Raw genomic sequence first — 26,973 nt, 5'->3', positions numbered from 1 at the left:
CTAGAATTTCCTCTTACAAGGGTGTGCGAGAGCCAGATCTCTTTTGGGAATGATGGGGTGCCAGGAGCAATAAGGGGACCCCACTCAGGCCAGTTCTGTTTGGGCGGTCCCATGGATCACAGCTGGTGGGGGGGTAAATTAAAGAGACAGTACGTGAGTGAGGAAACTGCTTTATTGAGACTTTGTTCAGCAGTGACACAGAACAATGACTCAGAGCTGAAAGAAACACAGACAGGAGTGCAAGAAGCACAGACACTCACACACTCATCATTCACGCCCTCTGCTGGAGCGTCCAGGAATCACCATAGCAATGACACTCAGCCTGCAGTCTCTCTCCAGCAAGAGGAATGGCTTAGCTAATGTTCCGCAGAGGGGTCTCTACACAGGGGAGGGGCTAATCGCTCTGCAGGGGAGGGGCCTCTATCAAATGGAAGCGGCCACCAGTGACGAGGAGCAGCAGGAAGGCTGTATTTAGTAGGCGTGGTTTGATACGAAGAGGGATTCTCCTGCAGCAGCTCCTGCATCTCCGCTGGCTACATATTTTCCTTGGCACGCCAGGCTGTTGGCCTATACAGAGGAAAACAGGAAAGTTAGAAGAAGCACAGTACTCAGCTTTGTCTGAAATACAAGTCCCAGCATGCTCAGCTATCCAGCAAGTAATGGCTTAATGTTGTTTACTTGCCCTTTAAAAAGCTAATGGGGGGGAACAGAAGAAATGCTTACCAGGGCGCGCTTGATGTACTCATCCTGAGCCTTCTTGGTGTTCTCCTTCTTGCCCCCCCAAGCTTTGAGGGCAGAGGCCTGAAGGGCACGTCCGTAGGAGAAGGTCAGGGGCCAGGGTTTGAGCAGGGGGCACTGGTTGATGGCATTCAGGTGCACCGTGGCCTCTTCCTCACTTTGTCCTCCAGACAGGAAGGTGATTCCTACACAAACAATGTCATTGGTCAGTCTCAGAGGCACGACATGTGCCCCTAAAATGCCAGAGGCATGGGCAGCACCCCTAGTTCTACACGAGAAAACAGCCCTGCACTCTTCCCATGCCCCTACTCACCTGCAACAGCAGGGGGCACTGTGCGCCTGAGGGCTGTGACTGTTGCCATGGCAATCTCCTGAGGGGGGTACTTCTTGGTGCAGGCGTGCCCGGGGGTAACCATGTTTGGTTTCAGCAGGGTCCCTTCCAGGTAAACGTGATGGTCGCTGAGAGCCTTGTAGACTGCAGCCAGGACCTGACGGGTACATGATGCCAATCACTACAAGGTGCCCACCCACCCCAGTGCCCACCCACTACACGGTGCCCATCAGTATCAGCACAAAGTACTCCAGTGCCACCTACCTTCTCTGTCACGTACTGGCACCTCTTCAGGTCATGTTCTCCATCAGGAAGGACCTCGGGCTCCACAATGGGCACAATTCCATTCTGTAGAGAGAAGAGGGTAAAGGTCAGACCCAAACTCTGTGCCACCCTTCTCCGTACGACTACCCGTTAGTACACGCCCCAAGAAAGAACAAGAGTGATTACCTGTTGGCAGATGCTGGCGTAACGGGCCAATACGTTGGCATTCTCTATGATGGCCAGGTGAGAGGGGGTGTGTTCAGAGATCTTGAGCACGGAGCGCCACTTGGCAAAGTCAGCGCCATCTTTCTTGTACTGGGCACAGCGTTCGGACAGTCCATCCAGACCTGTATAACAGAAGCAGACCTTATGCACCTTCTGTATAACAGGTGTGAGCACTTACAGCACCTAGGAATTATGGGTGGTGGGGAGACTACAGCATCATAAGGTCCCACCCATAGGAATTCTCACTATAGGACCCCCCCCCTTACCTTGAGTTGTGGTTTCACCGTTGGTTCCAGCCAGAGGGACGACACCTTTATCAACCTGTGTGGGAGGGGAAAGAAGATTCCGGGTCAATCCATTTGCACCAATAGGGGTGCAATCCACATCCCAACATACCCCCCGCCCCTGGTAGACAGTCTATAACCTCACCTTGATGCCTACGACACCCCCTTTGTCCTTGATGACTTTGGTGAAGGCCACGCCATCGTCGGTCTTGTGGTAGAGGGTCTCGTGGAAGGTGATGACGCCCCCGATGCAGGGGTTCACTTTTTCGTCGGCCGTGAAGAGCAACTGGCGGTAAAAGCGACGGTTCTCCTCGGTGTTCTCTGCCCCAATGGAACTCAAGCGCTTAGCAATGCTGCCTGGGGACAAGCAGTGAAAGGGTTAATATAGGTCTCCAGGCCCCCTCTCCATCAGAATGTGACATCACCAGGGGCGGGGCAGCAAAAAAAAAAAAAGGCCTCCCACATTATCCCTTACTGGTGGCCAGTGTTGGCAGTTACTACGGCAACAGTAGCCGCGAGCTTGAGTGTAAATACAAGATTCCAGTGCACACAAACCCGAGGGCATCAACCCAGTGGCACCTGGGCGGAGTCACAACTGGCACCTGGGCGGAGTCACAACTGGCACCGGGAGTTGTTCTGCAGAAACATCACCCCCAAGAACCTCTCCCCAAATAGGGCATTTAACCCTCACACCAAGTAAGGACCCCAATCCCAGAAACAGCGTCAGCTGATTCCCCCCCCCCAGTGCACCCACTGACCTGTGGACTCATCGGCTGCCAGGATGCCCTTGCCAGGAGCCACAATGCGTTTGGCGATGTCATGGAGCTCCTTCTTCTGCTCGGGGGTCAGTGCTGGGTATTGGTGAGGCATGTTGTCGATATCTGCAGGGAGGGCAAAGAAGAGAAGTCAGGCTGGGGGGAGTGAAAGGGTTAAGAGGGCTGGGGCTCAGTAAAGTAGATATTGGCACATCCAGAGGGCGGGTGCCCTGGGGCAAAGTAACAAGACACACAAGACTATTGCTCACATTGGACCATACATTTGTGTCTGGCAAAGGAGAGGTCTATTCACCCCTTCATGGCCGGTATTCTTCCCTAGACCAAGCCCAAAACTCAGCCACTGTTGCCAAAGAAGGAGCGGCCATTGCAGCATTAACCCTTTATTTCCACACACGTCTCACACATCTCTCATTATTAACCCAGCAATGACTCACATTAGTGGGCCACAGACGCTGAAGGTCAAACGGAGGATGGAGCATCCGCACCTACACACACACCTCTGCTATAGGCTGGGACATTAACCCTTCCCGTGCTGGAAATGCAGACGAGAAAGGGTTAAAAGCCGAGCCTGGGAGGGAGTTTCCTTTATTAAGTGGAACCGATGAAGGAAGAAGAAGAGTCACAATTACAACATGTGAGTGGGCGCAGTCAGTGAGAGCATGGCACCTATTAACCCTTGTAATGCTGATCCTATTGTGTAAGGGCACAACTTTAATCCTTCCACTGTAAGGCTTAACCCTATCCTGCCAAGGATCCACAATGAACCCTTGTATTTCTAAGGATCAGCTATGGGTTGGGGTCATCAGGACAGGGCTGGAACATTAACCCATGGCCTGCCGGAGAGAACAGTTCTGGGCCATTAACCCTATGATGCAAGGTGCTAAAACTTAACTCTTGTCTTGCCAGTGATCTGCTCTATGGGATCAGTAGAGGGATGGAACATCAACCCTTGTACTGCCAGGGATTAGTACAGAGCTGTGACACTGACACTTGGACTTCATTGAGTGACACTCAGTAATACCCCCTAAATGTTTCCTACTGGGACCCCTTTCCACATAATAACCCCTCCCCCAGGTACTGTCTCTTTAACTGACACAGATCCCATCACATTGTCCAAACACACCTGCTGCCCCCAGTCACCTGTGTGAGACTCGGCCTCTCCCCCTGCCCAGCCCCGGCACCTCACACACAGACACACGCCCCGCTCTCAGCTCTCACCTCTTCCGCGCTCTGAGTCTGACTGAGCCGCAACCTCCTCAATCCGCGCGTCATGTACCACCGGGGGGCGGGGCTAGCGCTTAAAGGCGCAGGAGGCAGTGACGCTGCTGGAGGTGAGTCAGACAATTCCGCTAATGCGGCACAATCGCAGCTCCCAGGAGGCATCAGATACACGGGCTGGGGCTGATCAGAGAAGGACGTGCCCCCTTTACACCAGACACACATGGAATGACCCACAGGACTAATTAGCAACTCATTTACAGTCATGCTGCAGACTGGACTGATTTCTGTGCAGCCATGTATCATGCATCTAAATAAAAGACTGGGGTGAGATGGAACCCTAATACCCCTCCCCCAGTCTGTGCAGTTGGTCAGTTTAATTATCAGGGCCTGGGAATGAGGTGAGTAATAAGACCGACATGTTCAGCCCTGGGACGTGACACTTCACATGTGCAGCTCCCCCCATGCACCGCCCACTTCCTCTTCAGCATCTCCCCCAGTCTGTGTCACAAGCAGAGACTTAAGGTGGCCATACACGGATAGATCCGCTCGTTTGGTGATGTCGCCAAACGAGCGGATCTCCCTCCGATATGCCCACCTTGAGGTGGGCAATATCGGGCTGATCCGATCGTGGGCCCTAGGGCCCAACGATCGGATCCTAGCGTTTGCCAAACGGGCGGTCGGATCGCGGGACCGCATCAACGAACAGATGCGGCCGCGATCCGACGGGATTTTTAACCCCATCCGATCGAGATCTGGCCGACTTTCGGCCAGATCTCGATCGGGGAAGCCCGTCGGGGGCCCCCATACACGGGCCAATAAGCTGCCGACTCGGTCTGTCGGCAGCTTTTATCGGCCGTGTATGGCCACCTTAATAGTTTCACCAATGTCTGGCACCACCGGGGGGGCATCCAGCTCTGACCCACAGGAGAGTTTAAATTATATGAACAAAAAAATACATTTGCGTTGGCCGGGAATCGAACCCGGGTCAACTGCTTGGAAGGCAGCTATGCTCACCACTATACCACCAACGCAGGCTGATAGAACTCAGACTCCGCCTCTCTGATAATTGTGAGGAGGGATTGCGCAATTCTCCTGCAGCTCAGTCTATACTTTATTACTGGTCAGTGATTGGTCACTACAGCCCTGGGTCAAAGATGTAGGGGAGGCGCTTCACTCAAGCACACGTTGAGGGCAGATATAATGGAATTAATGTTGGATGAAACGTCCTCTCCCCCCATTAATAGATGGATTATTCCATGTCAATTCAGAGGAATAGACTAATAATAGCACAGTGGGGCCCCACCTGCCTGTCTGGGACACAGGGGAGAACACGGGAGAAATGGCAGGAAGTGGTACTTTAGTGAAAGAGTAGTGAGTGCAGGGAACCGACTCCCAGCAGAAGAAGCAGTGGGGCTGAGAGAAGGAATAAGTGCAGAGTATCTGTCAGGAGCAGAGAGGGACAGAGAGGGACGGGGTCAGTGAGGGGGGGTCAGTGATATACATGGGGGGGGAGCAGCTGCTGGATGTCACACACTGAGGGGCCAGAAATAGACGTGACATTTAGTCAGACTGGCAGCTGCTTGGCAGGGGTGTCCCTGTGAGAGGGTGTAAGGGTATGGGGGTGCAGTGATGGATATGGGGGGTACAGTGATGGATATGGGGGGTACAGTGATGGATATGGGGGTGCAGTGATGGATATGGGGGGTGCAGTGATGGATATGGGGGGTACAGTGATGGATATGGGGGTGCAGTGACGGATATGGGGGTGCAGTGACGGATATGGGGGTGCAGTGATGGATATGGGGGTTCATGGCTGAGGATCAGAATTTACCCTGGGGGGGGTTTGCAGCACAGACAGGGGACAAGTCAGGGCAGAGTTTGGGGATTAAGAGGAATGTTCCGCAGTGCATTGTGGGAGGCAGATTGGGGCTTGTATGGGACCTCCCGACCTCCCACCCAACATGAAGAGATAAGTGTCAGGCAGGTGTCAATATCCCATTGGGCAACAACTACACCGGCATCACTGAGCCCTCACCAAACTCTCCCAACTGTAGGATATGGGGGTGACATATTGTGTGTATTTGACCAGCATTAGGTATAAACTCCAGGGAAAAGTCTGTGTGGCTGCAGCAAGTAATGCTGTTTAATTCTATTGGATAGTGGGTCCCTGGAGTGAGTGCAAGAGAGCAGGGTGGGCTTCCATTCCTTGCTCCATGTAAGGGCTATTCCACACGGGGAGATAGCGACGCGTTTGCGGTCGCGGCGACAAAGCGCCGCGACAGTCGCCGCGACCGGCGCAGGCGACAGTTTTGTATGGGCGCCTATGTAAAACGCCTGTGCTAACCACACGAGGCGATGCGCTTTTCAACAGTCGCCTGAAAAAGCCTGGCGAGGCATTTTCAGGCGACTGTTGAAAAGTGCATCGCCTCGTGTGGTTAGCACAGGCGTTTTTACATAGGCGCCCATACAAAACTGTCGCCTGCGCCGGTCGCGGCGACTGTCGCGGCGCTTTGTCGCCGCGACCGCAAACGCGTCGCTATCTCCCCATGTGGACTAGCCCTAAGGGGTTTCAGCTGCCAATCTAGAGGCAGATAAGTAATTAGCTACAGGTTTGATGTAGTTAAAAGGAGGTGGGGAGCAACATCTCATGGCTTCTTCCCCTGGATCTCCTGGAGCTGGAGCCACGTGAGGTCCTTCTTGAGTGAAGGAAGGTGCCTGTGTGTAGCTGGGAAGGAGACTGATTCTCTGCTGACGAGAGAGAGACAGAGAGAGAGCTCTAAAGGACTGGAGAGGAAAAGAGAAACCCCTCCCAGGAGACCAGTGTGTCTTGAGTGTGGCCCAGAGAGGATTCTGGGATTTGCGGTCCACCAAAAGCCAGTGAGGGCTGAGGAAAGCATGAGACCCCAGTGAGGGTGTGAATTGGACGGTTAAGGCTTATGTGAAGCCAATGTTATCCTCAATGTGGAGCCAGTGGGCTGAAGATTTGTGTTTGTGCCAAATAAAAGTCAGAAAAGCTGCATTTAAACTTAAAGGCAATGTCAGTCTCCATTGTCTGTACTGAAAACTGTGCCAGGGCCTTGGCTTTCACTACCTGAAGCTCCCACTGCCCCCCCTTAGTATTGGGCTCAATCACTTGTATAGCAGCCAACAGTATTTATTAACTTATTTATTACCTTATTCTGATGTGAGCTCACAGGCTGCCCACTGATATAGACTTACTGACCCCATCATGCCCTGACTGTCAGAGAGCGAGGGAGAGACTGTCAGAGAGCGAGGGAGAGACTGTCAGAGAGCGAGGGAGAGACTGTCAGAGAGCGAGGGAGAGACTGTCAGAGAAGGAGGAAGGGACTGTCAGAGAGCGAGGGAGAGACTGTCAAAGAGGGAGAGACTGTCAGAGAAGGTGGAAGGGACTGTCAGAAAGGGAGGGACTGTCAGGGACTGTTAGAGAGTGAGGGAGAGACTGTCAGAGAGCGAGGGAGAGACTGTCAGAGAGGGAGAGACTGTCAGAGAGTGAGGGACAGACTGTCGGAGAGTGAGACAACAAGAGAGCGACAGGTGGGAGGAGAGAGACAGGTGCATTAAGGCCACAGACGTGACATTTCTCACACCCCTCCCCCCGAGGGGTGACATTTAGTCTCTGTGAATCTCCCCCTTTCTTTTGGCAGTGATCGAGTCAAAGGGGGTCTCCTGAGAAAGCACAAACATGGGGTGAGAGGGGGCACAGGGTGGGAATAAAAACACGACATTACAATCTAAATAACATGGAAGGAACCAGGCACATCAATGACTGTCTGGCCACTTATAGTTTCTGCACTGCTGGTTCTGACTCCTGAAATGATTTTAGCTAAAGCCAAGTGTGAGGCTGACACATTGATTGCTGAGTCACAACAAGGGAATGATCTATAAATATAATATTGTCCATATCAGCCTCCAGTGTCTGCGCCAGATGCAGCACATTCTCTCTATCCCATTAGCACATGAGCCCCAGCCCTTTCTTACCTGAGAGCGGGTGCTGTGGGAGGCAGGCAGGGTGCAGGGGATCTCAGCTCTGAGTGCCCCCTCAATGCCTTGGTAAGGTTTATAAAGCCTCCCCCATGGAATGCTGGGTATTTGTGTCTGACCTTCAGGGACAACCCCTGACCTTTCCCATTGGGTGTAAATATAGCAGCGCTGCCCCCGGTATGTGTAACTGGATAGAGACTGACATTCACCAGCCCTCTGGCATCTTCCTCAAGGTTACTGACAGCACCCGACTGCCACCTACTCACTGCCACCTACTCACTGCCATCCCACTGTGCCACCTACTCACTGCTACCCACTGTGCCACCTACTCACTGCCACCCCACTGTGCCACCTACTCACTGCCACCTCACTGTGCCACCTACTCACTGCCACCCCACTGTGCCACCTACTCACTGCCACCCACTGTGCCAGCTACTCACTGCCACCCACTGTGCCACCTACTCACTTCCATCCCTGTGCCACCTACTCACTGCCACCCACTGTGCCACCTACTCACTGCCATCCCACTGTGCCACCTACTCGCTGCCATCCCACTGTGCCACCTACTCACTGCCACCCACTGTGCCACCTACTCACTGCCACCCACTGTGCCACCTACTCACTTCCATCCCACTGTGCGACCTACTCACTGCCACCCACTGTGCCACCTACTCACTGCCACCCCATTGTGCCACCTACTCACTGCCATCCCACTGTGACACCTACTCACTGCCATCCCACTGTGCCACCTACTCGCTGCCACCCACTGTGACACCTACTCACTGCCACCCACTGTGCCACCTACTCACTGCCACCCACTGTGCCACCTACTCACTGCCATCCCACTGTGCCACCTACTCACTGCCATCCCACTGTGACACCTACTCACTGCCAACCACTGTGCCACCTACTCACTGCCACCTACTGTGCCACCTACTCACTGCCACCCACTGTGTCACCTACTCACTGCCACCCACTGTGCCACCTACTCACTGTCATCCCACTGTGCCACCTACTCACTGCCACCCACTGTGCCACCTACTCGCTGCTATCCCACAGTGATACCTACTCACTGCCTCCTACTGTGCCACCTACTTACTGCCACCCACTGTGCCACCTACTCACTTCCATCCCACTGTGCCACCTACTCACTGCCACCCCACTGTGCCACCTACTCACTGCCACCCACTGTGCCACCTACTCACTGCCACCCCATTGTGCCACCTACTCACTGCCACCTACTGTGCCACCTACTCACTGCCATCCCACTGTGCCACCTACTCACTGCCACCCACTGTGCGACCTACTCACTTCCATCCCACTGTGCCACCTACTCACTGCCACCCACTGTGCCACCTACTCACTGCCACCCCACTGTGCCACCTACTCACTGCCCCTACTGTGCCACCTACTCACTGCCACCCCACTGTGCCACCTACTCACTGCCCCTACTGTGTCACCTACTCACTGCCACCCCACTGTGCCACCTACTCACTGCCAACCACTGTGCCACCTACTCACTGCCATCCCACTGTGCCACCTACTCACTGCCATCCCACTGTGCCACCTACCCACTGCCAACCACTGTGCCACCTACTCACTGCCACCTACTCACTGCCACCCACTGTGCCACCTACTCGCTGCCATCCCACTGTGATACCTACTCACTGCCACCCACTGTTCCACCTACTCACTGCCACCCACTGTGCCACCTACTCACTGCCACCCACTGTGACACCTACTCACTGCCATCCCACTGTGCCACCTACTCACTTCCATCCCACTGTGCCACCTACTCACTGCCACCCACTGTGCCACCTACTCACTGCCCCTACTGTGTCACCTACTCACTGCCACCCCACTGTGCCACCTACTCACTGCCACCCACTGTGCCACCTACTCACTGCCATCCCACTGTGCCACCTACTCACTGCCATCCCACTGTGCCACCTACTCACTGCCAACCACTGTGCCACCTACTCACTGCCACCTACTGTGCCACCTACTCACTGCCACCCACTGTGCCACCTACTCACTGCCATCCCACTGTGCCACCTACTCGCTGCTATCCCACAGTGATACCTACTCACTGCCACCACTGTGCCACCTACTCACTTCCATCCTGTGCCACCTACTCACTGCCACCCACTGTGCCACCTACTCGCTGCTATCCCACTGTGATACCTACTCACTGCCACCTACTGTGCCACCTACTCACTTCCATCCCACTGTGCCACCTACTCACTGCCACCCCACTGTGCCACCTACTCACTGCCACCCACTGTGCCACCTACTCACTGCCACCCCATTGTGCCACCTACTCACTGCCACCTACTGTGACACCTACTCACTGCCATCCCACTGTGCCACCTACTCACTGCCACCCACTGTGCCACCTACTCACTTCCATCCCACTGTGCCACCTACTCACTGCCACCCACTGTGCCACCTACTCACTGCCACCCCACTGTGCCACCTACTCACTGCCCCTACTGTGCCACCTACTCACTGCCACCCCACTGTGCCACCTACTCACTGCCACCCACTGTGCCACCTACTCACTGCCACCCACTGTGCCACCTACTCACTGCATCCCACTGTGCCACCTACTCACTGCCACCCACTGTGCCACCTACTCACTTCCATCCCTGTGCCACCTACTCACTGCCACCCACTGTGCCACCTACTCACTTCCATCCCTGTGCCACCTACTCACTGCCACCCACTGTGCCACCTACTCGCTGCTATCCCACTGTGATACCTACTCACTGCCACCTACTGTGCCACCTACTTACTGCCACCCACTGTGCCACCTACTCACTTCCATCCCACTGTGCCACCTACTCACTGCCATCCCACTGTGCCACCTACTCACTGCCACCCACTGTGCCACCTACTCACTGCCCCTACTGTGTCACCTACTCACTGCCACCCCACTGTGCCACCTACTCACTGCCACCCACTGTGCCACCTACTCACTGCCATCCCACTGTGCCACCTACTCACTGCCATCCCACTGTGCCACCTACTCACTGCCAACCACTGTGCCACCTACTCACTGCCACCTACTGTGCCACCTACTCACTGCCACCCACTGTGCCACCTACTCACTGCCATCCCACTGTGCCACCTACTCGCTGCTATCCCACAGTGATACCTACTCACTGCCACCCACTGTGCCACCTACTCGCTGCTATCCCACAGTGATACCTACTCACTGCCACCCACTGTGCCACCTACTCACTTCCATCCCTGTGCCACCTACTCACTGCCACCCACTGTGCCACCTACTCGCTGCTATCCCACTGTGATACCTACTCACTGCCACCTACTGTGCCACCTACTCACTTCCATCCCACTGTGCCACCTACTCACTGCCACCCCACTGTGCCACCTACTCACTGCCACCCACTGTGCCACCTACTCACTGCCACCCCATTGTGCCACCTACTCACTGCCACCTACTGTGACACCTACTCACTGCCATCCCACTGTGCCACCTACTCACTGCCACCCACTGTGCCACCTACTCACTTCCATCCCACTGTGCCACCTACTCACTGCCACCCACTGTGCCACCTACTCACTGCCACCCCACTGTGCCACCTACTCACTGCCCCTACTGTGCCACCTACTCACTGCCACCCCACTGTGCCACCTACTCACTGCCACCCACTGTGCCACCTACTCACTGCCACCCACTGTGCCACCTACTCACTGCCATCCCACTGTGCCACCTACTCACTGCCACCCACTGTGCCACCTACTCACTTCCATCCCTGTGCCACCTACTCACTGCCACCCACTGTGCCACCTACTCACTTCCATCCCTGTGCCACCTACTCACTGCCACCCACTGTGCCACCTACTCGCTGCTATCCCACTGTGATACCTACTCACTGCCACCTACTGTGCCACCTACTTACTGCCACCCACTGTGCCACCTACTCACTTCCATCCCACTGTGCCACCTACTCACTGCCACCCACTGTGCCACATACTCACTGCCACCCACTGTGCCACCTACTCACTGCCACCCACTGTGCCACCTACTCACTTCCATCCCACTGTGCCACCTACTCACTGCCACCCACTGTGCCACCTACTCACTGCCACCCCTTGTTCCCTGGGCCCTGGCACTACCAGGATCCGTTACACTATATATATATATATACACACACATACCAAAGATGTTCCGATTAAAATGTGGGTGACCATTGTGGGTTGGGGTAAGAAGTGCTCTCCTCCTCCGCTCCCAAACATTCCCTGTCTCATGCACAAGTAGTGCCCACAGCATGCGGGTATGACTCCTACTGTGCCAGCATTCTGCATCTGATGTTATTTGTTTCTTTATCCAAACATTACTAATATTTACCCAGCCCTGCCTGAACTTGTCCTGATACTGTGCAGTCAGGGGATCCCCTACATTAGATACAAACCCAGCCCTGTCTGAACCTGTCCTGATACTGTGCAGTCAGGGGATCCCCTACATTAGATACAAACCCAGCCCTGTCTGAACCTGTCCTGATACTGTGCAGTCAGGGGATCCCCTACATTAGATACAAACCCAGCCCTGCCTGAGCCTGTCCTGATACTGTGCAGTCAGGGGATTGCTTGCAGGGGTGTATAGGTGCAGATATAACCTGTCCCAGTTCAAGCTGGGCACACACACAATACAGGACTCTGGGAAACAGGACTGTACTACACAATAGCTGGGGTGGTGCAGGGGTACCTGGGAGTAGTGAAAGGCCAGTTCATTTAGAGGGTTCCACTGTCACTATCTATGAGGGGAGAGGTCAGTGATTATAGCTATTGGGGGTACATACCAGCACCCCTCCAGTGATGTTACTTTGCTTCTCATTTAGGCCTAAAACTGGGCACCCACTGAACAGGCAGTTAGTACCTGACTCTCTATGTGGCCGAGTTACACCGAGGGTGATGGGAGTTGACAGTAAGAATAACACAGCAGGGAGGTCACATGTAGAACAGACAGATGTGGGACAAAAGCCGTGACATACGGTGACACTGGGGTATTTTAGGATAAAGAGGAAAATCTTGATGAGCGACAGCTGAATCACCACCCTGGTCTTCTCATACATTTGTCTATAGATTATTTGTGTTACTAACTGTCACTTTGTGTCACCTACTGGCAAATGGGAAGTGCACCAACAACTGCCATGTCTCCTCCATCCTGCCCTCCAGTCTTTATTTTCCCTCAGCCTCATGTATTTGCTTTCCCTGCCTTGCCCCAATATCCCAGCTATGTCCCAGGAACAGTCGTGCTTGTTTAAAGAGCGTTCTGCCCTAAAGGGTTAAAATCATCAAGCTTGGCTGAGCCACACTGTTTATACATGAGAATTCACTAAGAAATGAACTGCTACTATGACAGACAGTGATATTCTGAGACAATTTGCAGCATTCTGGCTGTTATTATCTTGAGCAACCAGGTAGCGGCAGTCAGGAAGATGATTAGGAGAGAAGAAGAGAAGAGGAATAGGAGAGAAGAAGAGAAGAGGAATAGGAGAGAAGAAGATGAATAGGAGAGAATAGAAGACAAATAAGAAAGTAGAAGAGAAGATGAATAGGACAGAAGAAGATAAATAGGAGAGAAGAAGAGAAGATGAATAGGAGAGAAGAAGAGAAGATGAATAGCAAAGAAGAAGAAAATAGGAATAGGAGAGAAGAAGAGAAGATGAATAGGAAAGAAGCAGAGAAGAGGAATAGGAGAGAAGAGGAATAGGAGAGAAGAAGAGAAGAGGAATAGGAGAGAAGAAGAGGAATAGGAGAGAAGAAGATGAATGGGAGAGAAGAAGAGGAATAGGAGAGAAGAAGAGAATATGAATAGGAAAGGAGAAGAGGAATAGGAGAGAAGAAGAGGAATAGAAGAGAAGATGAATAGGAAAGAAGAAGAGAAGATGAATAGGAAAGAAGAAGAAGAGAAGATGAATAGAAGAGAAGAAGAGAAGATGAATAGGAGAGAAGAGGAGAAGATGAATAGGAAAGAAGAAGAGAAGATGAATAGAAGAGAAGAGGAATAGGTAAGAAGAAGAGAAGATGAATAGGAAAGAAGAAGAGAAGATGAATAGAAGAGTAGATGAATAGGAGAGAAGAAGAGAAGAGGAATAGGAAAGGAGAAGAGAAGAGGAATAGGAAAGGAGAAGAGAAGAGGAATAGGAGAGAAGAAGATGAATAGGAAAGAAGAAGAAGAAAAGATGAATAGGCGAGAAGAAGAGAAGATGAATAGGAGAGAAGAAGAGAAGATGAATAGGAAAGAAGATGAATAGGAAAGAAGATGAATAGGAAAGAAGAGGAATAGGAACGAAGAAGATAAGAAGAGCAGATGAATAGGAAAGAAGAAGAGAAGATGAATAGGAGAGAAGAGGAGAAGATGAATAGGAAAGAAGAATAGAAGATGAATAGAAGAGAAGAGGAATAGGTAAGAAGAAGAGAAGATGAATAGGGAAGAAGAAGAGAAGATGAATAGGAAAGAAGAGAAGATGAATAGAAGAGTAGATGAATAGGAGAGAAGAGGAATAGGAAAGGAGAAGAGAAGAGGAATAAGAAAGGAGAAGAGAAGAGGAATAGGAGAAAAGAAGATGAATAGGAAAGAAGAAGAAAAGATGAATAGGAGAGAAGAAGAGAAGATGAATAGGAAAGAAGATGAATAGGAAAGAAGAGGAATAGGAAAGAAGAATAGAAGATGAATAGAAGAGAATAGGAATAGGTAAGAAGAAGAGAAGATGAATAGGGAAGAAGAAGAGAAGATGAATAGGAAAGAAGAGAAGATGAATAGAAGAGTAGATGAATAGGAGAGAAGAGGAATAGGAAAGGAGAAGAGAAGAGAAGAGGAATAAGAAAGGAGAAGAGAAGAGGAATAGGAGAGAAGAAGATGAATAGGAAAGAAGAAGAAAAGATGAATAGGAGAGAAGAAGAGAAGATGAATAGGAAAGAAGATGAATAGGAAAGAAGAGGAATAGGAAAGAAGAAGATAAGAAGAGCAGATGAATAGGAAAGAAGAAGAGAAGATGAATATGAGACGGCCTGGGTAGAAAAATAAATCCAGTGACTATAATAAAAAAAATGAAACCTCACAGAGCAATAGCATGTTGACTAATGGGTCAGTGACCCCAACAGCCAGATAGCATTTTACTGCGAGTTGGAATTAAAAAGATGCTATGAATAGGCCACTCTACAGCATACTAAGAGTTAACTTAAAGGTCAGCTGCCCTTGTATGGGGAATGTCACCCAGCCCCCTGCTAAAATAGCAGTTATTCTAAAGGAAGTGTTTTTAAAGGGGAACTATTGTGAAAATCAAAATTTTATATTGGCTTCATCATACTGAAATTAGAAACTTTCTAAATACAATCAATTAAATATTCTGCATCATTTCTGAAATAATCAAGTTTATCGTCACTATTCCTCTCTCAGCATCTGTTTCTCTTCATTCTCTCTTCATGCAGCAGTTGGGTGTCAGATATTCACGGACAGTTAGATCCAATATATCTTATAGGGGGGCTCCTTTTGCCTAGAAGATGTATTAGAGGTCACTCTATTAAATTCACCAGACATCATGTCTCTCTACATGCAGGATTTGTGCAAAAGGCAGTGATTTTGTTAGATTGTGTTTGTACTGGAATCAGTTACTGTATTTGAGTGAGCTCTAATTCATCTGCTAGGCAATAAAGCCCCCTATAAGATATATTGGATCATTCATCCAAGAGAAACAGGTGGTGAGAGAGGGACTGTGAATATAAACTTGATTTTTTCAGAAATGATGCAGAATATTTAATTGATTGTAGTTAGAAAATTTCTTACTTCAGTATGAGGAAGCTTATATTCATTTTTAATTTTCGCAATAGTTCCTTTAATATAGTACATCAGGACCCTTTCACTGCCACAGGACTGCCACAACCCTCTCACAGGGCGCAGCACTCTCAACCCTCCCCCTGCAGCCTATAATGAGGGTTAAATATGCCTGTGCTGTAGAGGAAGTGCCAGCGGCTAAAGAGTCAACTGGATTGGCTTCTGCTGCGAGGCCTGATCCGCTTACTGTTTAATGTCTGGGGTTTTAGTGGGTTCTCCACAGCGCCACCTCCAGGGCTGATGACTGAACTGCACAAATAGGTCTCCGTAGCTTTAATTGTCTCTTCATGCTAACAAATAGAGAAAAGAGGAAGAGTTATAAATAGACTGAAATTAGAACATAAACAGACTAATGCAGTTACAGGACTAATATAGTTGTTTTTTTTACCCACAAATACAAGGAAATAAAAAATAAAAGCAGGAGCCGCCCGAACAGGGACTTGAACCCTGGACCCTCAGATTAAAAGTCTGATGCTCTACCGACTGAGCTATCCGGGCTCCATAGGAAACTTATGTGCAGGTGTCTACATGACACTTATCTTTTAGTTTTCATTTCTGTTGTAATAGTTGTTACTGATACATTGTATATCTATTTATTTATTCTGTATTTTACACTATTAAAGGAGACATATAGGATAAATAAAAACCCCTAATTGTGTAGGCAATTATAAGTAATAAATGGTTTTGCTTTTACCTGGTGCTACAAATGTATATTATCTATAAAAATAGCCCCTTTATTGGAGCTCCCTATAAATGTTCTCTGGTCCCTGTCTGTGTTTCAAATGAGGGGTGGGCGTGTCCCTGCCAGAAGCACAGTAGGAGGGGGACAGCCAATCACAGCCCTGCAGTCACACAAGCACAGACAGGCTTCAGTTCCCTATCAGGTCCTGCTAGCTGCTGATTGGTTCCTGTCCTACAGTGCAGTGAGCTGAGTGCACAGCCTGGGAATTCAGGGAGCAGCAAGTGGAAGAGAAGGGAGGGATTATTAGGGTTTTTGCAGAAATATTCAATAAATCAGCCTGAAACACTACTTTTTAAGCACAATTCTTCTATATCTAAATGAGTATAATGCACTGGTACATTATTATTTTCTATACAAAATGTCTCGTTTAAACGCAAATCAGTCCCTAAACCATTTAGCACCTCCTTAAATGCAAATTAGGATTTGGTTCGTTATTCGGCCGAATCTTTCGTGAAAGATCAGGGGGTTCGGCCAAATCCAACATAGTGGATTTGGTGTATCCCTACTTTGTATCAACAGTATCTGTCCTCAGCCTCATCCTCCAAACCCCACAATTCCCTGCACATGTGATTTCAATAAGGAAAGGAACATCCCAGTGCAATGCATTGTGGGTAACGTAGTTCCTGCATGTGTCTGTAAACTGGGGAGAGGTTGGATTTCAAATGATGCAGAAAGAGAAGAAATGGATTTCAGCAAAGAAAATGCCATTTATTCAGACTTTTTGAAGAAACAGGGAACTGTGATGGGAATATTTGGGGTTTCTGTGTTATGTGGGGCCTCGGCCTCTTTGTCACATTTTGGTTTGGGAGCCAGAGTTCCCCTTTAAGTAAATATCTGACAGACTTTTCTGAAAAATGTCCAGAGAGTCTATAAGACACCCCACAGGGTGAGACAGACAGTGATAGAGACAGACCACAGGGTGAGACAGACAGTGATAGAGACAGACCACAGGGTGAGACAGACAGTGATAGAGACAGAGCACAGGGTGAGACAGACAGTGACAGAGACAGAGCACAGGGTGAGACAGACAGTGACAGAGACAGAGCACAGGGTGAGACAGACAGTGATAGAGACAGAGCACAGGGTGAGACAGACAGTGATAGAGACAGAGCACAGGGTGAGACAGACAGTGATAGAGACAGAGCACAGGGTGAGACAGACAGTGATAGAGACAGAGCACAGGGTGAGACAGACAGTGACAGAGACAGAGCACAGGGTGAGACAGACAGTGACAGAGACAGAGCACAGGGTGAGACAGACAGTGATAGAGACAGAGCACAGGGTGAGACAGACAGTGATAGAGACAGAGCACAGGGTGAGACAGACAGTGATAGAGACAGAGCACAGGGTGAGACAGACAGTGATAGAGACAGAGCACAGGGTGAGACAGACAGTGATAGAGACAGACCACAGGGTGAGACAGACAGTGATAGAGACAGAGCACAGGGTGAGACAGACAGTGATAGAGACAGAGCACAGGGTGAGACAGACAGTGATAGAGACAGAGCACAGGGTGAGACAGACAGTGATAGAGACAGAGCACAGGGTGAGACAGACAGTGATAGAGACAGAGCCAGGGTGAGACAGACAGTGATAGAGACAGAGCACAGGGTGAGACAGACAGTGATAGAGACAGAGCACAGGGTGAGACAGACAGTGATAGAGACAGAGCACAGGGTGAGACAGACAGTGATAGAGACAGAGCACAGGGTGAGACAGACAGTGATAGAGACAGAGCACAGGGTAACACTGTGTCTATAATGAACCCCTAAATAACTCTGTCTATAATGTACCCCTAAATAACACTGTGTCTATAATGAACCCCTAAATAACTCTGTCTATAATGTACCCCTAAATAACACTGTGTCTATAATGAACCCCTAAATAACACTGTGTCTATAATAAACCCCTAAATAACCCTGGGTCTTATAATGTACCCCCAAATAACACTGGGTCTATAATGTACCCCCAAATAACACTGGGTATATAATGTACCCCTAAATAACACTGTGTCTATAATGAACCCCTAAATAATACTGTGTCTATAATGAACCCCTAAATAATACTGTGTCTATAATAAACCCCTAAATAACCCTGGGTCTTATAATGTACCCCCAAATAACACTGGGTCTATAATGTACCCCCAAATAACACTGGGTATATAATGTACCCCTAAATAACACTGTGTCTATAATGTACCCCTAAATAACACTGTGTCTATAATAAACCCCTAAATAACCCTGGGTCTTATAATGTACCCCCAAATAACACTGGGTCTATAATGTACCCCCAAATAACACTGGGTATATAATGTACCCCTAAATAACACTGTGTCTATAATGTACCCCTAAATAACACTGTGTCTATAATAAACCCCTAAATAACCCTGGGTCTTATAATGTACCCCCAAATAACACTGGGTCTATAATGTACCCCCAAATAACACTGGGTATATAATGTACCCCTAAATAACCCTGGGTCTATAATGTACCCCTAAATAACCCTGGGTCTATAATGTACCCCTAAATAACACTGGGTATATAATGTACCCCTAAATAACACTGGGTATATAATGACATAAGAATTCAGTAACAGCTGCACTAATGTCCCACATACTATTATTCCCCAGTAATCTCCTACGTGACGTGATAACCCCTCCCCCACTCCTCATTCTATAATCCCATTGGCTCATGTTGTACCTCAGTATCCCCTCCCCCAACACCCGGGCAGCTCATAATTTGTACAGATTTTGAATTCTGACGCATCGCGAGACTTTGGCAGGCGTCCTGCGGTTCCCATGGAAATTGACAGGACGCTGGTTGGACGGTGGCCCCACAGGAACAAACAAGTTCCGTGTTTTAAGCGCGATCTCCTTGGGAGCGGGAAAGAGCTGCTTAGAGTTACGTTTGAAGGAAGGTGCGTTCGTATGTACTTTATTCACTCACACTCACATTGCTGTAACTCCACTCACACTCACTCTGTACTCACTGACACGTGACTGTGTGTGAGGGAGAATATCACATGAGTGGGAGATTTGTGAGAGAGAACATGAGTGTCACGTGTTCTGTATGTGCTGACGTCACGGTTCCTCTACATTTACCTGGACCTGTGGAGTTAAAGGGACAGTCCCCCAGTGAATGAGGCTTGTACAGCTGAACTTAAAGAATAAACGACTCTCCTACTTATCCATATTTTCCTTTCCTGGCCATTGCCCAGCACAAGCATTCGGGTTCTCCCTCCCCCTCCAGCAACCTATAAATTCCCCTCCTGTTTCCCAATTGAAATGAAAAGCTATTGGCCGTGCCGCTACAATTCCGCTACTTCCCACGACAAAACAACTTCTGTCCACTCTACTAACGTTTGATGCAGGTCAGTCCTCCCGGATCCAAGAGACGACCGATATACAAGGCCAATATGAGTCGCCTCGTTACAATCCATCTTCTCAGTATTACGGTGGAAGCCGCGTCTCACTTTGCTCTTTTCCATCTTCCCACTCGACTGTGCCAATTACAGACGTTAAAGAACTTCACAACCTCTGACCTCTTGCCTGGCCGAAATCCACTGCAACTGAATTGTCTTGGATACAAAGCTGGTGATCTTGAAGATCTTCTTCTCCCTTGGGTGAGACCAAAGACCTAGTTGGGTGGCTCCTTAATACGTTAGTGTCTTAATAGGGTCAAGATAATGGCAGATCTCTATATTCCTGCTCCTCACTTTCACTATTATTGCAACCAAGACCTTCAGAAAGGTCCTCTGTGAGGTGAGCAGTGTTATGGGAAGACAGTTGAACCTGGAAGGAAAACCTGAGGAAACACTGAAGGAACGTGCAGGTAAATATCCCTCAAGGCTATAGAGATGACCCAATGTCCTGGATTCACCTCTGTCTTTACGGATTCCATCTTGAATCATTGAGACTTTATGAACTGATTTAATCTTCTAAGGAAGGAGAGTAGAACCCCACTCCTATTTCTAAATCTAAGCACCTCTGCCGCCGCCCATGAGATGTAATCGAGCAAAATGTCCTGTTGCACCTTACACGAGTTGGTTTATTTACAACAAAATTTGAGTTGATATGAAAGAAAAGTAGATTTTCTTACCTGATAAATCTCTTTTGCGTAGGCCCGTACTGTCAGTGCAGGACGTATGGGTTAGGTTCTCCTCTCTGGAGGCAGGACAAACATAATTGAATCTTTTAGACTCCTCCTCTTCCTGTGTCTCCTGTATCTCCAGTTTCTTGTAAAGTCTGTGAATGGAGACACACAACATAGAGAGAGACTAACTCCCTAACTAACTCAGGCACGGCAGCAACCGGCACCCCACCAAAAAGAAAAGGGTGGGATGCTGACAGTACGGGCCTATGCAAAAGAGATTTATCAGGTAAGAAAATCTACTTTAATGCGTACGGCCCTACCTGTCAGTGCAGGACGTATGGGGATGTCCCAAAGTCGTCCAAAAAAAGGGTAGGGTAAACTATAAAACTGGAACCATAGAAAAAAACAGGCAACCTGAAGGAAGCTAACTACGTGCTACCGCTGCTAGTAGCACCTTCCTGCCAAACTCAGAATGACTGGAATCAAAAACATCAAACTTGTAGAATTTCGAAAAAGTATGTGGGGATGACCAGGTGGCTGCTTTACAAATCGCTTCTAAGGAAGCATCCTGAAGAAAGGCCCAAGAAGTACTAACCTTCCTAGTGGAATGGGCAGTAAGTTGTATCGGAGGACTTAGACCAGCTGTGGTGTAAGCCTCTGAAATGGTAGCAACAAGCCATCTAGCAATAGAACGTTTGGAAGCAGGAAAACCTACTCTGTTCCCCCCATGAAGAACAAAAAGGGCATCTGACTGTCTAATAGACTTGGTCTGAGCAACATAAATCTTCAAAGCCCTAACGGGATCTAGAGTAGTGAACTCCTCTGTGGAATGCTCTGAAGTGAGAGATTGAAATACAGGGATTACAATGTCCTGGTTGACATGAAAATCTGAAACCATCTTTGGCAAAAAAGTCGGATTCGTACGAAGTACTGCCTTGTCTGGGTGAAACTTTAACCAGGGAGGTTTGCAGGAAAGTGAAGCCAACTCAGATACCCTCCTAGCAGAAGCAATGGCTAAAAGAAACACCACCTTGAGAGTAACATATTTCAACTCTACGGACTCTAAAGGCTCAAATGGAGGTCGTTGAAGGGAGTTTAACACTAAGGTGAGATCCCACTGAGGAACCGGCCTCCTGGATGGTGGTCGGAGCCTGGAAAGACCTTGAAAAAATAGCTTGACTTCCGGCAGAAGTGCCCACTGAGTGTGAAAAAGGGCCGCTAAAGCAGATGTCTGAACCTTCAGAGAATTTATGCTAAGTTTCATGTCAAAACCAGACTGCAAAAATTGCAAAATTTGAGGAGAGTGACAACTGTCCCATAGAATGCTGTGTGCCTCGCACAAAGAAAGAAAAACACGCCAAACTCTGTGGTAGGCCTTAGCTGTGGATGGACGTCTTGCTGCTAGCAGCGTAGAGACTACTGGTGCTGAAAAACCTTTGTTCTTCCAGAGACTGGATTCAAAAGAAACGCCGTCAAATGCAGCTTGTGTACGTCTGGGTACCATGAAGGACCCTGCTTGAGAAGATCCGGCAGTGCAGGAAGCTGGAAGGGTTGATCCTCCAACATGGAGACTATGTCTGCGAACCACGTCCTTGCAGGCCACGCTGGTGCCACCAGAATCGTCCGCATTCTCTCTTGACTGATTTTCGTGAGGATTCTCTGTAACATAGGAAGGGGTGGGAAGGCGTAGGCCATCTGGAATGACCAAGGAGTAGCCAGCGCATTTACAGCCTCTGCCATCGGGTCCCTGATCTTGGAGAAGAATCGTGGGAGTTGACTGTTGTGTCTGGACGCCATGACGTCCACACACGGTGTGCCCCACCTCACTGTTAGCATCTGAAATAGGGAAGCCTTGAGTTTCCACTCTCCCAGATCCAGAGTGTTGCGGCTGAGGTAATCGGCCTCCCAATTCAGCAGACCTGGAATGTAGATCGCTGTGAGATGTACCGAGTAGGACTCGGCCCAGCGAATAATCTTGGCAATTTCCGCCATTGCTGCTGCACTTCTCGTGCCCCCCTGTTTGTTGAGATAGGCAACAGCAGTGCAGTTGTCCGACTGGATCCGGACGTGAGCTGATTGACAGATTGAAGTCTAGTGAAGGAGAGCATTGAAGATGGCCCGAATTTCCAGAATGTTGATATGAAGCTTCTGTTCTTGCTGGTTCCACAGGCCCTGGCAACTGCGATGTTGGTAGGTTGCACCCCACCTGCGTAGACTCGCATCTGTGGTAATGACTAGGGGTGGAGGTAAGTGCCAAAGCTTGCCCGTGGCCAGGTTGTGATGCAGAGACCACCAACTTAGACTGGTGCGCACCGTTGAAGAGAGAAAAATTGTCTCGGAAAGATCCTGATGATCTCCGTTCCATTGACTCAGAAATGCTCTTTGAAGAGGCCTCATGTGGAATTTGGCAAAAGGTACTGCATCGATTGTGGATGCCATTAGGCCTAACATCCTGAGGGCGTCGAAGGCAGTAATTGGTTGGGCTGACAGAGAAAGTGAGAGATCTCGAATATTGTTGATTTTTTCTGCTGGCAGAAAAAGGCGTTGAAGTGTGGAGTCCACTATCATGCCTACGAAAGGAAGATTCTGACTGGGACACAAAATACTTTTTTGATAGTTGATGATCCAACCGTGTCGTGTGAGATGTTGAATGCAAAATTGAGATGCCTGCGTTGCGTGTTCCGCAGTGGTTGCGAAGATCAAAATATCGTCCAAGTATGGAAAGATATGAACACCTTTGTGGCGAATTGTAGCAATCAGAGCGCCGAGGACCTTGGTGAATATTCGTGGAGCCGAGGTGAGGCCGAATAGCATTGCCTGAAATTGGTAATGTTGCTGATGTACATAAAAACGCAGGTATTTGTAATGATCTTGGAAAATGGTAAGCGTCCTTCAGATCGACTTTTGTCATAAAAGCCGCCGTTGGAATGGAAGCTGTTATAGATCTAATTGTTTCCATTTTGAAGCGTTGATACTTCACAAATTTGTTGAGCGAGTGCAGATTGAGGATTGGACGAAAACCACCGTCTTTTTTTGGGACAAGAAACAAGTTCGAATAAAAACCTTGAAAATGTTCCTTGACAGGTACTGGTGCAATGACCTTTTTTTGTAGCAGATCTTGAACAATATTTGACATCGCTAACTCCTTGACTGGGTCTGAAGGAGGCTTTGAAGGAACAAAACGGTGATGTGGTGGGAATTTTTTGAAAAAAATCTTGTGACCTAGAGAGACAGTCCTTAGTATCCAAGAATCTGGAATTGATTCCTGCCAAATGTGCGAAAACTCTTTTAGTCTGCCTCCTAGGGTTTGCATATGCTGGGAAGGCAGAGAGTCAGGAATCCTGACTTTTTGATGGTCCGCCTTTCCTAGGGACCTTAGACTGGTTCTGCCAGGATTTGAATCTCCTATTAGGAGGCTGCTGTGTAGAAGGCCTACCTCTACTAGACTGTCTATTGTAAGAGCCCCAAGGGCGGCGGTGATAATTACGTTTATGGGAATCCCGCTTTGGTCTTTTGACTTGAGGAAGGAAGGCTCCTTTACCTCCCGTGACTTCTGAAATGATCTTTTTTAATTCAGGACCAAAAAGTTGTTGACCTTCAAATTTTAAGGAGACCAACCTGTTCTTAGATGCTGCATCCCCTGACCACTGACGTAGCCAGAGCGCTCTTCTTGCAGCAATAGCAGCTGCTGAGGATTTGGCTGCCATCTTAGTGATTTCTAATGAAGCATCACTGAGGAAAGACAAGGCTAGGCTGAGTTTGTCTAGAATGGCTGTTGTATCAGTGTGTGTAGAAGGGTGTTAAGTTCTTGACACCAAAACTTAGCGGTGCGAGCTACACTAAAGGAAGCCGAGGCTGGTTGAATAATGGCTGCAGAATGGAGAAAATCCCTCTTGAGGGCAGATTCCATTTTTTTATCCGTAGGGTCTCTAAATGAGCCCGCATCTTCCGCTGGAAGAGTAGTATTCTTGGATAAGCGTACAATAGCCGAATCAACTTTGTCTGTGTTCCTCTGCAATGGAAAATTTGGCATAAAATTTCTGAGAAATGTTATTTCTTTTGTCTGGGTCCGACCATTCGTTGGAAATAGTTTGAGAGACAGACTTGCTTATAGGAAAAGATCTGGTTTTTTTAGGTGTATTGCCAAGGACTTTGTCGACCTTGGAAAGTTGTGGCTGTGCCTCCGTGATTTCTAACGTGTCACGAATGTATTTAAGCAAAAGCTTAATGTCTTCTGGCTGTTTATGAGTGGAGACAGTGTCAGAATCTGAATCATCATAATCAGAGGAAAAGCTGTTCTGAGAGTCCTCAGCTGAGGAGAAATCAGAAGAACTAGAGGGAAGTTTATGTGAAAACTTGGTCTTTGCTTTTGCTTTGGTACTGGACTGAGGTTGAGCAGCAACAGCATGTTGCACGGAAGCATTAATATGTGTCTGTAACCACCCCATAAATTGCAAAAACTGCTGATCAGCTGGATTAGCAGGGGCTGAAACTCCAGGCAAATTAAATTCTGGTTCCCGCCGTGGTGAAATAGCTGCAGGACTAACAGGACCTGGAGAAAATTGTGGATTAAATTCCTTATCTGATGTGTCCTGAACAGCATGTACTAAAGCTGTAGTAACTGACTTGGGTTGGTGCAACTCAATGTCTGAGTCAGAGTGCTGGTGAAAAGGAACCATTTTTGATAGTTTGGGTGGGGATGGTGATGGAACATGTGCTGTCTTTTTAAGTCTTTTCCTAGATGTTCTTTGTGGTTTCTTAGAAAGGGCTACTGGCTCTGAGAGATCTTCAATGAGATCTGCTAGTTCCCTGGAGTGTGCCATAATAGAGAAAGAAGTTAAGTACTTAACTCGTGTCCCTTCAGGAGCTGCAGAGAAAGAGCGCGATCAGGAGCGCTGACGTCATCAATGCGCAGCCGAAACTAAGCGCGTGAAGTCTGGAAGCTCAGACCGCCTCCAGTGGTGACGTCATCCGGATGCGCCAGGCAGTTTTGGCGCCCACCGGAAACAGGCTGCTGACTCCTGCGCCTGAACAGGCTCATATGAGCGTGTAGGAAAGAATGCAGTCTGCGCAAGCAGACGCTTTGGCACAGAGGTAAGCAGTGTCCACTAGGGAGCTAAGTGCCGTTGCGGACTGCCAGGGGGGTATACCCGCCGGTCATCCTGAAACTTCCCCTGAATAAAAATTTTTTTGTAGGAGTTAAGGGAGCACACTCAGTCCGCCCTGGAAGGGAGGAGGGGCTCACATTAACTGGGGAATAACGCTGAATAAACAGCGGAGCAACACCATTGATGAAAAGGGGCTCAGAAAAATGAAGGAAAAAAATAGATAAAAAGGATAAAAGAAAACAGGGCTCATGCATGTATCACTAAGGGAGCACACAACCTAGAGAGGGGGCTCACCTTAGACAGAGCTCACTAGGTAAAATCATCATGTTTGTAGAAGAGGAAAATTGAAGTGTCCACCTCCGAGCAGGACAAACAAAAAACTGGAGATACAGGAGACACAGGAAGAGGAGGAGTCTAAAAGATTCAATTATGTTTGTCCTGCCTCCAGAGAGGAGAACTTAACCCATACGTCCTGCACTGACAGGTAGGGCCGTACGCATAAAACCTCTATTTTGTAACCTTACATCACCACTAATCTCAGTCATTCATCCTGTGTTTTTTTTTGCCCAGACTTCTGCCAAATCTTGCGCCTGATGGAGTGTGGACAGGTATCTTCTCATTGGTACTTAATCCAACTCCTGGAAGATCTAGTCTCTTTGGGTTGCTTGTTGCTGTGAACATGAATGAGGAGGATACTGATTTTGGGTCTAAATATATATAAATATATAAGTCGTCGCTTTTTATTTGCTTTATTAAAGAAAATACAAAAATTCCTTAAACCTAAGTTTAAACAAAAAGGAAAAATTAAAAACCATAAGGTTATAATAGCTCAGCTGGACACTAGTCAAACTACTACCGACTGGGCTTTATTCTTACAGCAAAGAAGCCCTTTATTATGAATTGTATCTGTGAAATAGGACATTTTAACATTAAATTGTTTTTTCATTACAATTTATTAGTAGTCGGAGTTGGTACATTTTCTGTGACTCCAAGTACCCAAAATTGCTTCTGACTCCACAGTTCTGCAGATGACTTGGATATAATCTATTCAAGAGGTTTCCCAAAGAGCATCGTCCCTTCAAAAGGAAGTTTACAGAGGAAGTTCTTGGACGTGGTATCCACAAAAACATGCCTTCAACCACAAAACATGACGGGCAAGTGTAGAAAAGGTCACGTTTCTTGCAGCTGACTTTGCTAGGTCTACAGATGCTTCCAGGCAAAAACTGCATACCATTCAGAAGTTCTTCCTTCTGAAGCATCAGCATTGACTGCAAAAAAAGATTGTACTGATTGGTCTTCTAAAAACCCTCTTCAGAGTCCTGAATCT

General features: G+C 48.6%; 1 protein-coding gene and 2 non-coding genes across 4 annotated transcripts; all 3 read right to left on the bottom strand.

Annotated features, from left to right (window-relative positions):
• Positions 1-154: 154 nt before the first annotated feature.
• Positions 155-7,883, bottom strand: aldoa.S (aldolase, fructose-bisphosphate A S homeolog). Of its 2 annotated transcripts, none has more exon segments than NM_001086180.1 (9): positions 155-567; positions 724-923; positions 1,052-1,226; positions 1,334-1,417; positions 1,520-1,680; positions 1,825-1,879; positions 1,988-2,199; positions 2,601-2,723; positions 7,839-7,883. In NM_001086180.1, coding segments are annotated over 8 exon segments (1,095 nt in total). In that variant the 5' UTR covers positions 2,713-2,723; positions 7,839-7,883; the 3' UTR covers positions 155-471.
• On the bottom strand, positions 4,799-4,870 carry trnag-ucc. The gene has a single exon. It is a non-coding gene; the product is annotated as a tRNA-Gly (tRNA).
• An 8,247-nt stretch (positions 7,884-16,130) lies between the features above and the next one.
• On the bottom strand, positions 16,131-16,203 carry trnak-uuu. The gene has a single exon. It is a non-coding gene; the product is annotated as a tRNA-Lys (tRNA).
• Positions 16,204-26,973: the final 10,770 nt, after the last annotated feature.

Source organism: Xenopus laevis, chromosome 9_10S (genome assembly GCF_017654675.1).
Source record: "Xenopus laevis strain J_2021 chromosome 9_10S, Xenopus_laevis_v10.1, whole genome shotgun sequence".
NCBI lineage: Eukaryota > Metazoa > Chordata > Amphibia > Anura > Pipidae > Xenopus > Xenopus laevis.
This window is presented reverse-complemented; position numbering and strand designations above follow the sequence as displayed.

Excerpts from the sequence above, each read along its gene's own strand:
- aldoa.S (XM_018240609.2), bottom strand. The coding sequence starts at position 2,712 with ATGCCTCACCAATACCCAGCACTGACCCCCGAGCAGAAGAAGGAGCTC. Across the intron at positions 1,880-1,987 it reads GGGGTGTCGTAGGCATCAAG|GTTGATAAAGGTGTCGTCCC; the intron begins GTGAGGTTATAG and ends CCTCCCACACAG. Across the intron at positions 1,227-1,333 it reads GCCAGTACGTGACAGAGAAG|GTCCTGGCTGCAGTCTACAA; the intron begins GTAGGTGGCACT and ends TGTACCCGTCAG.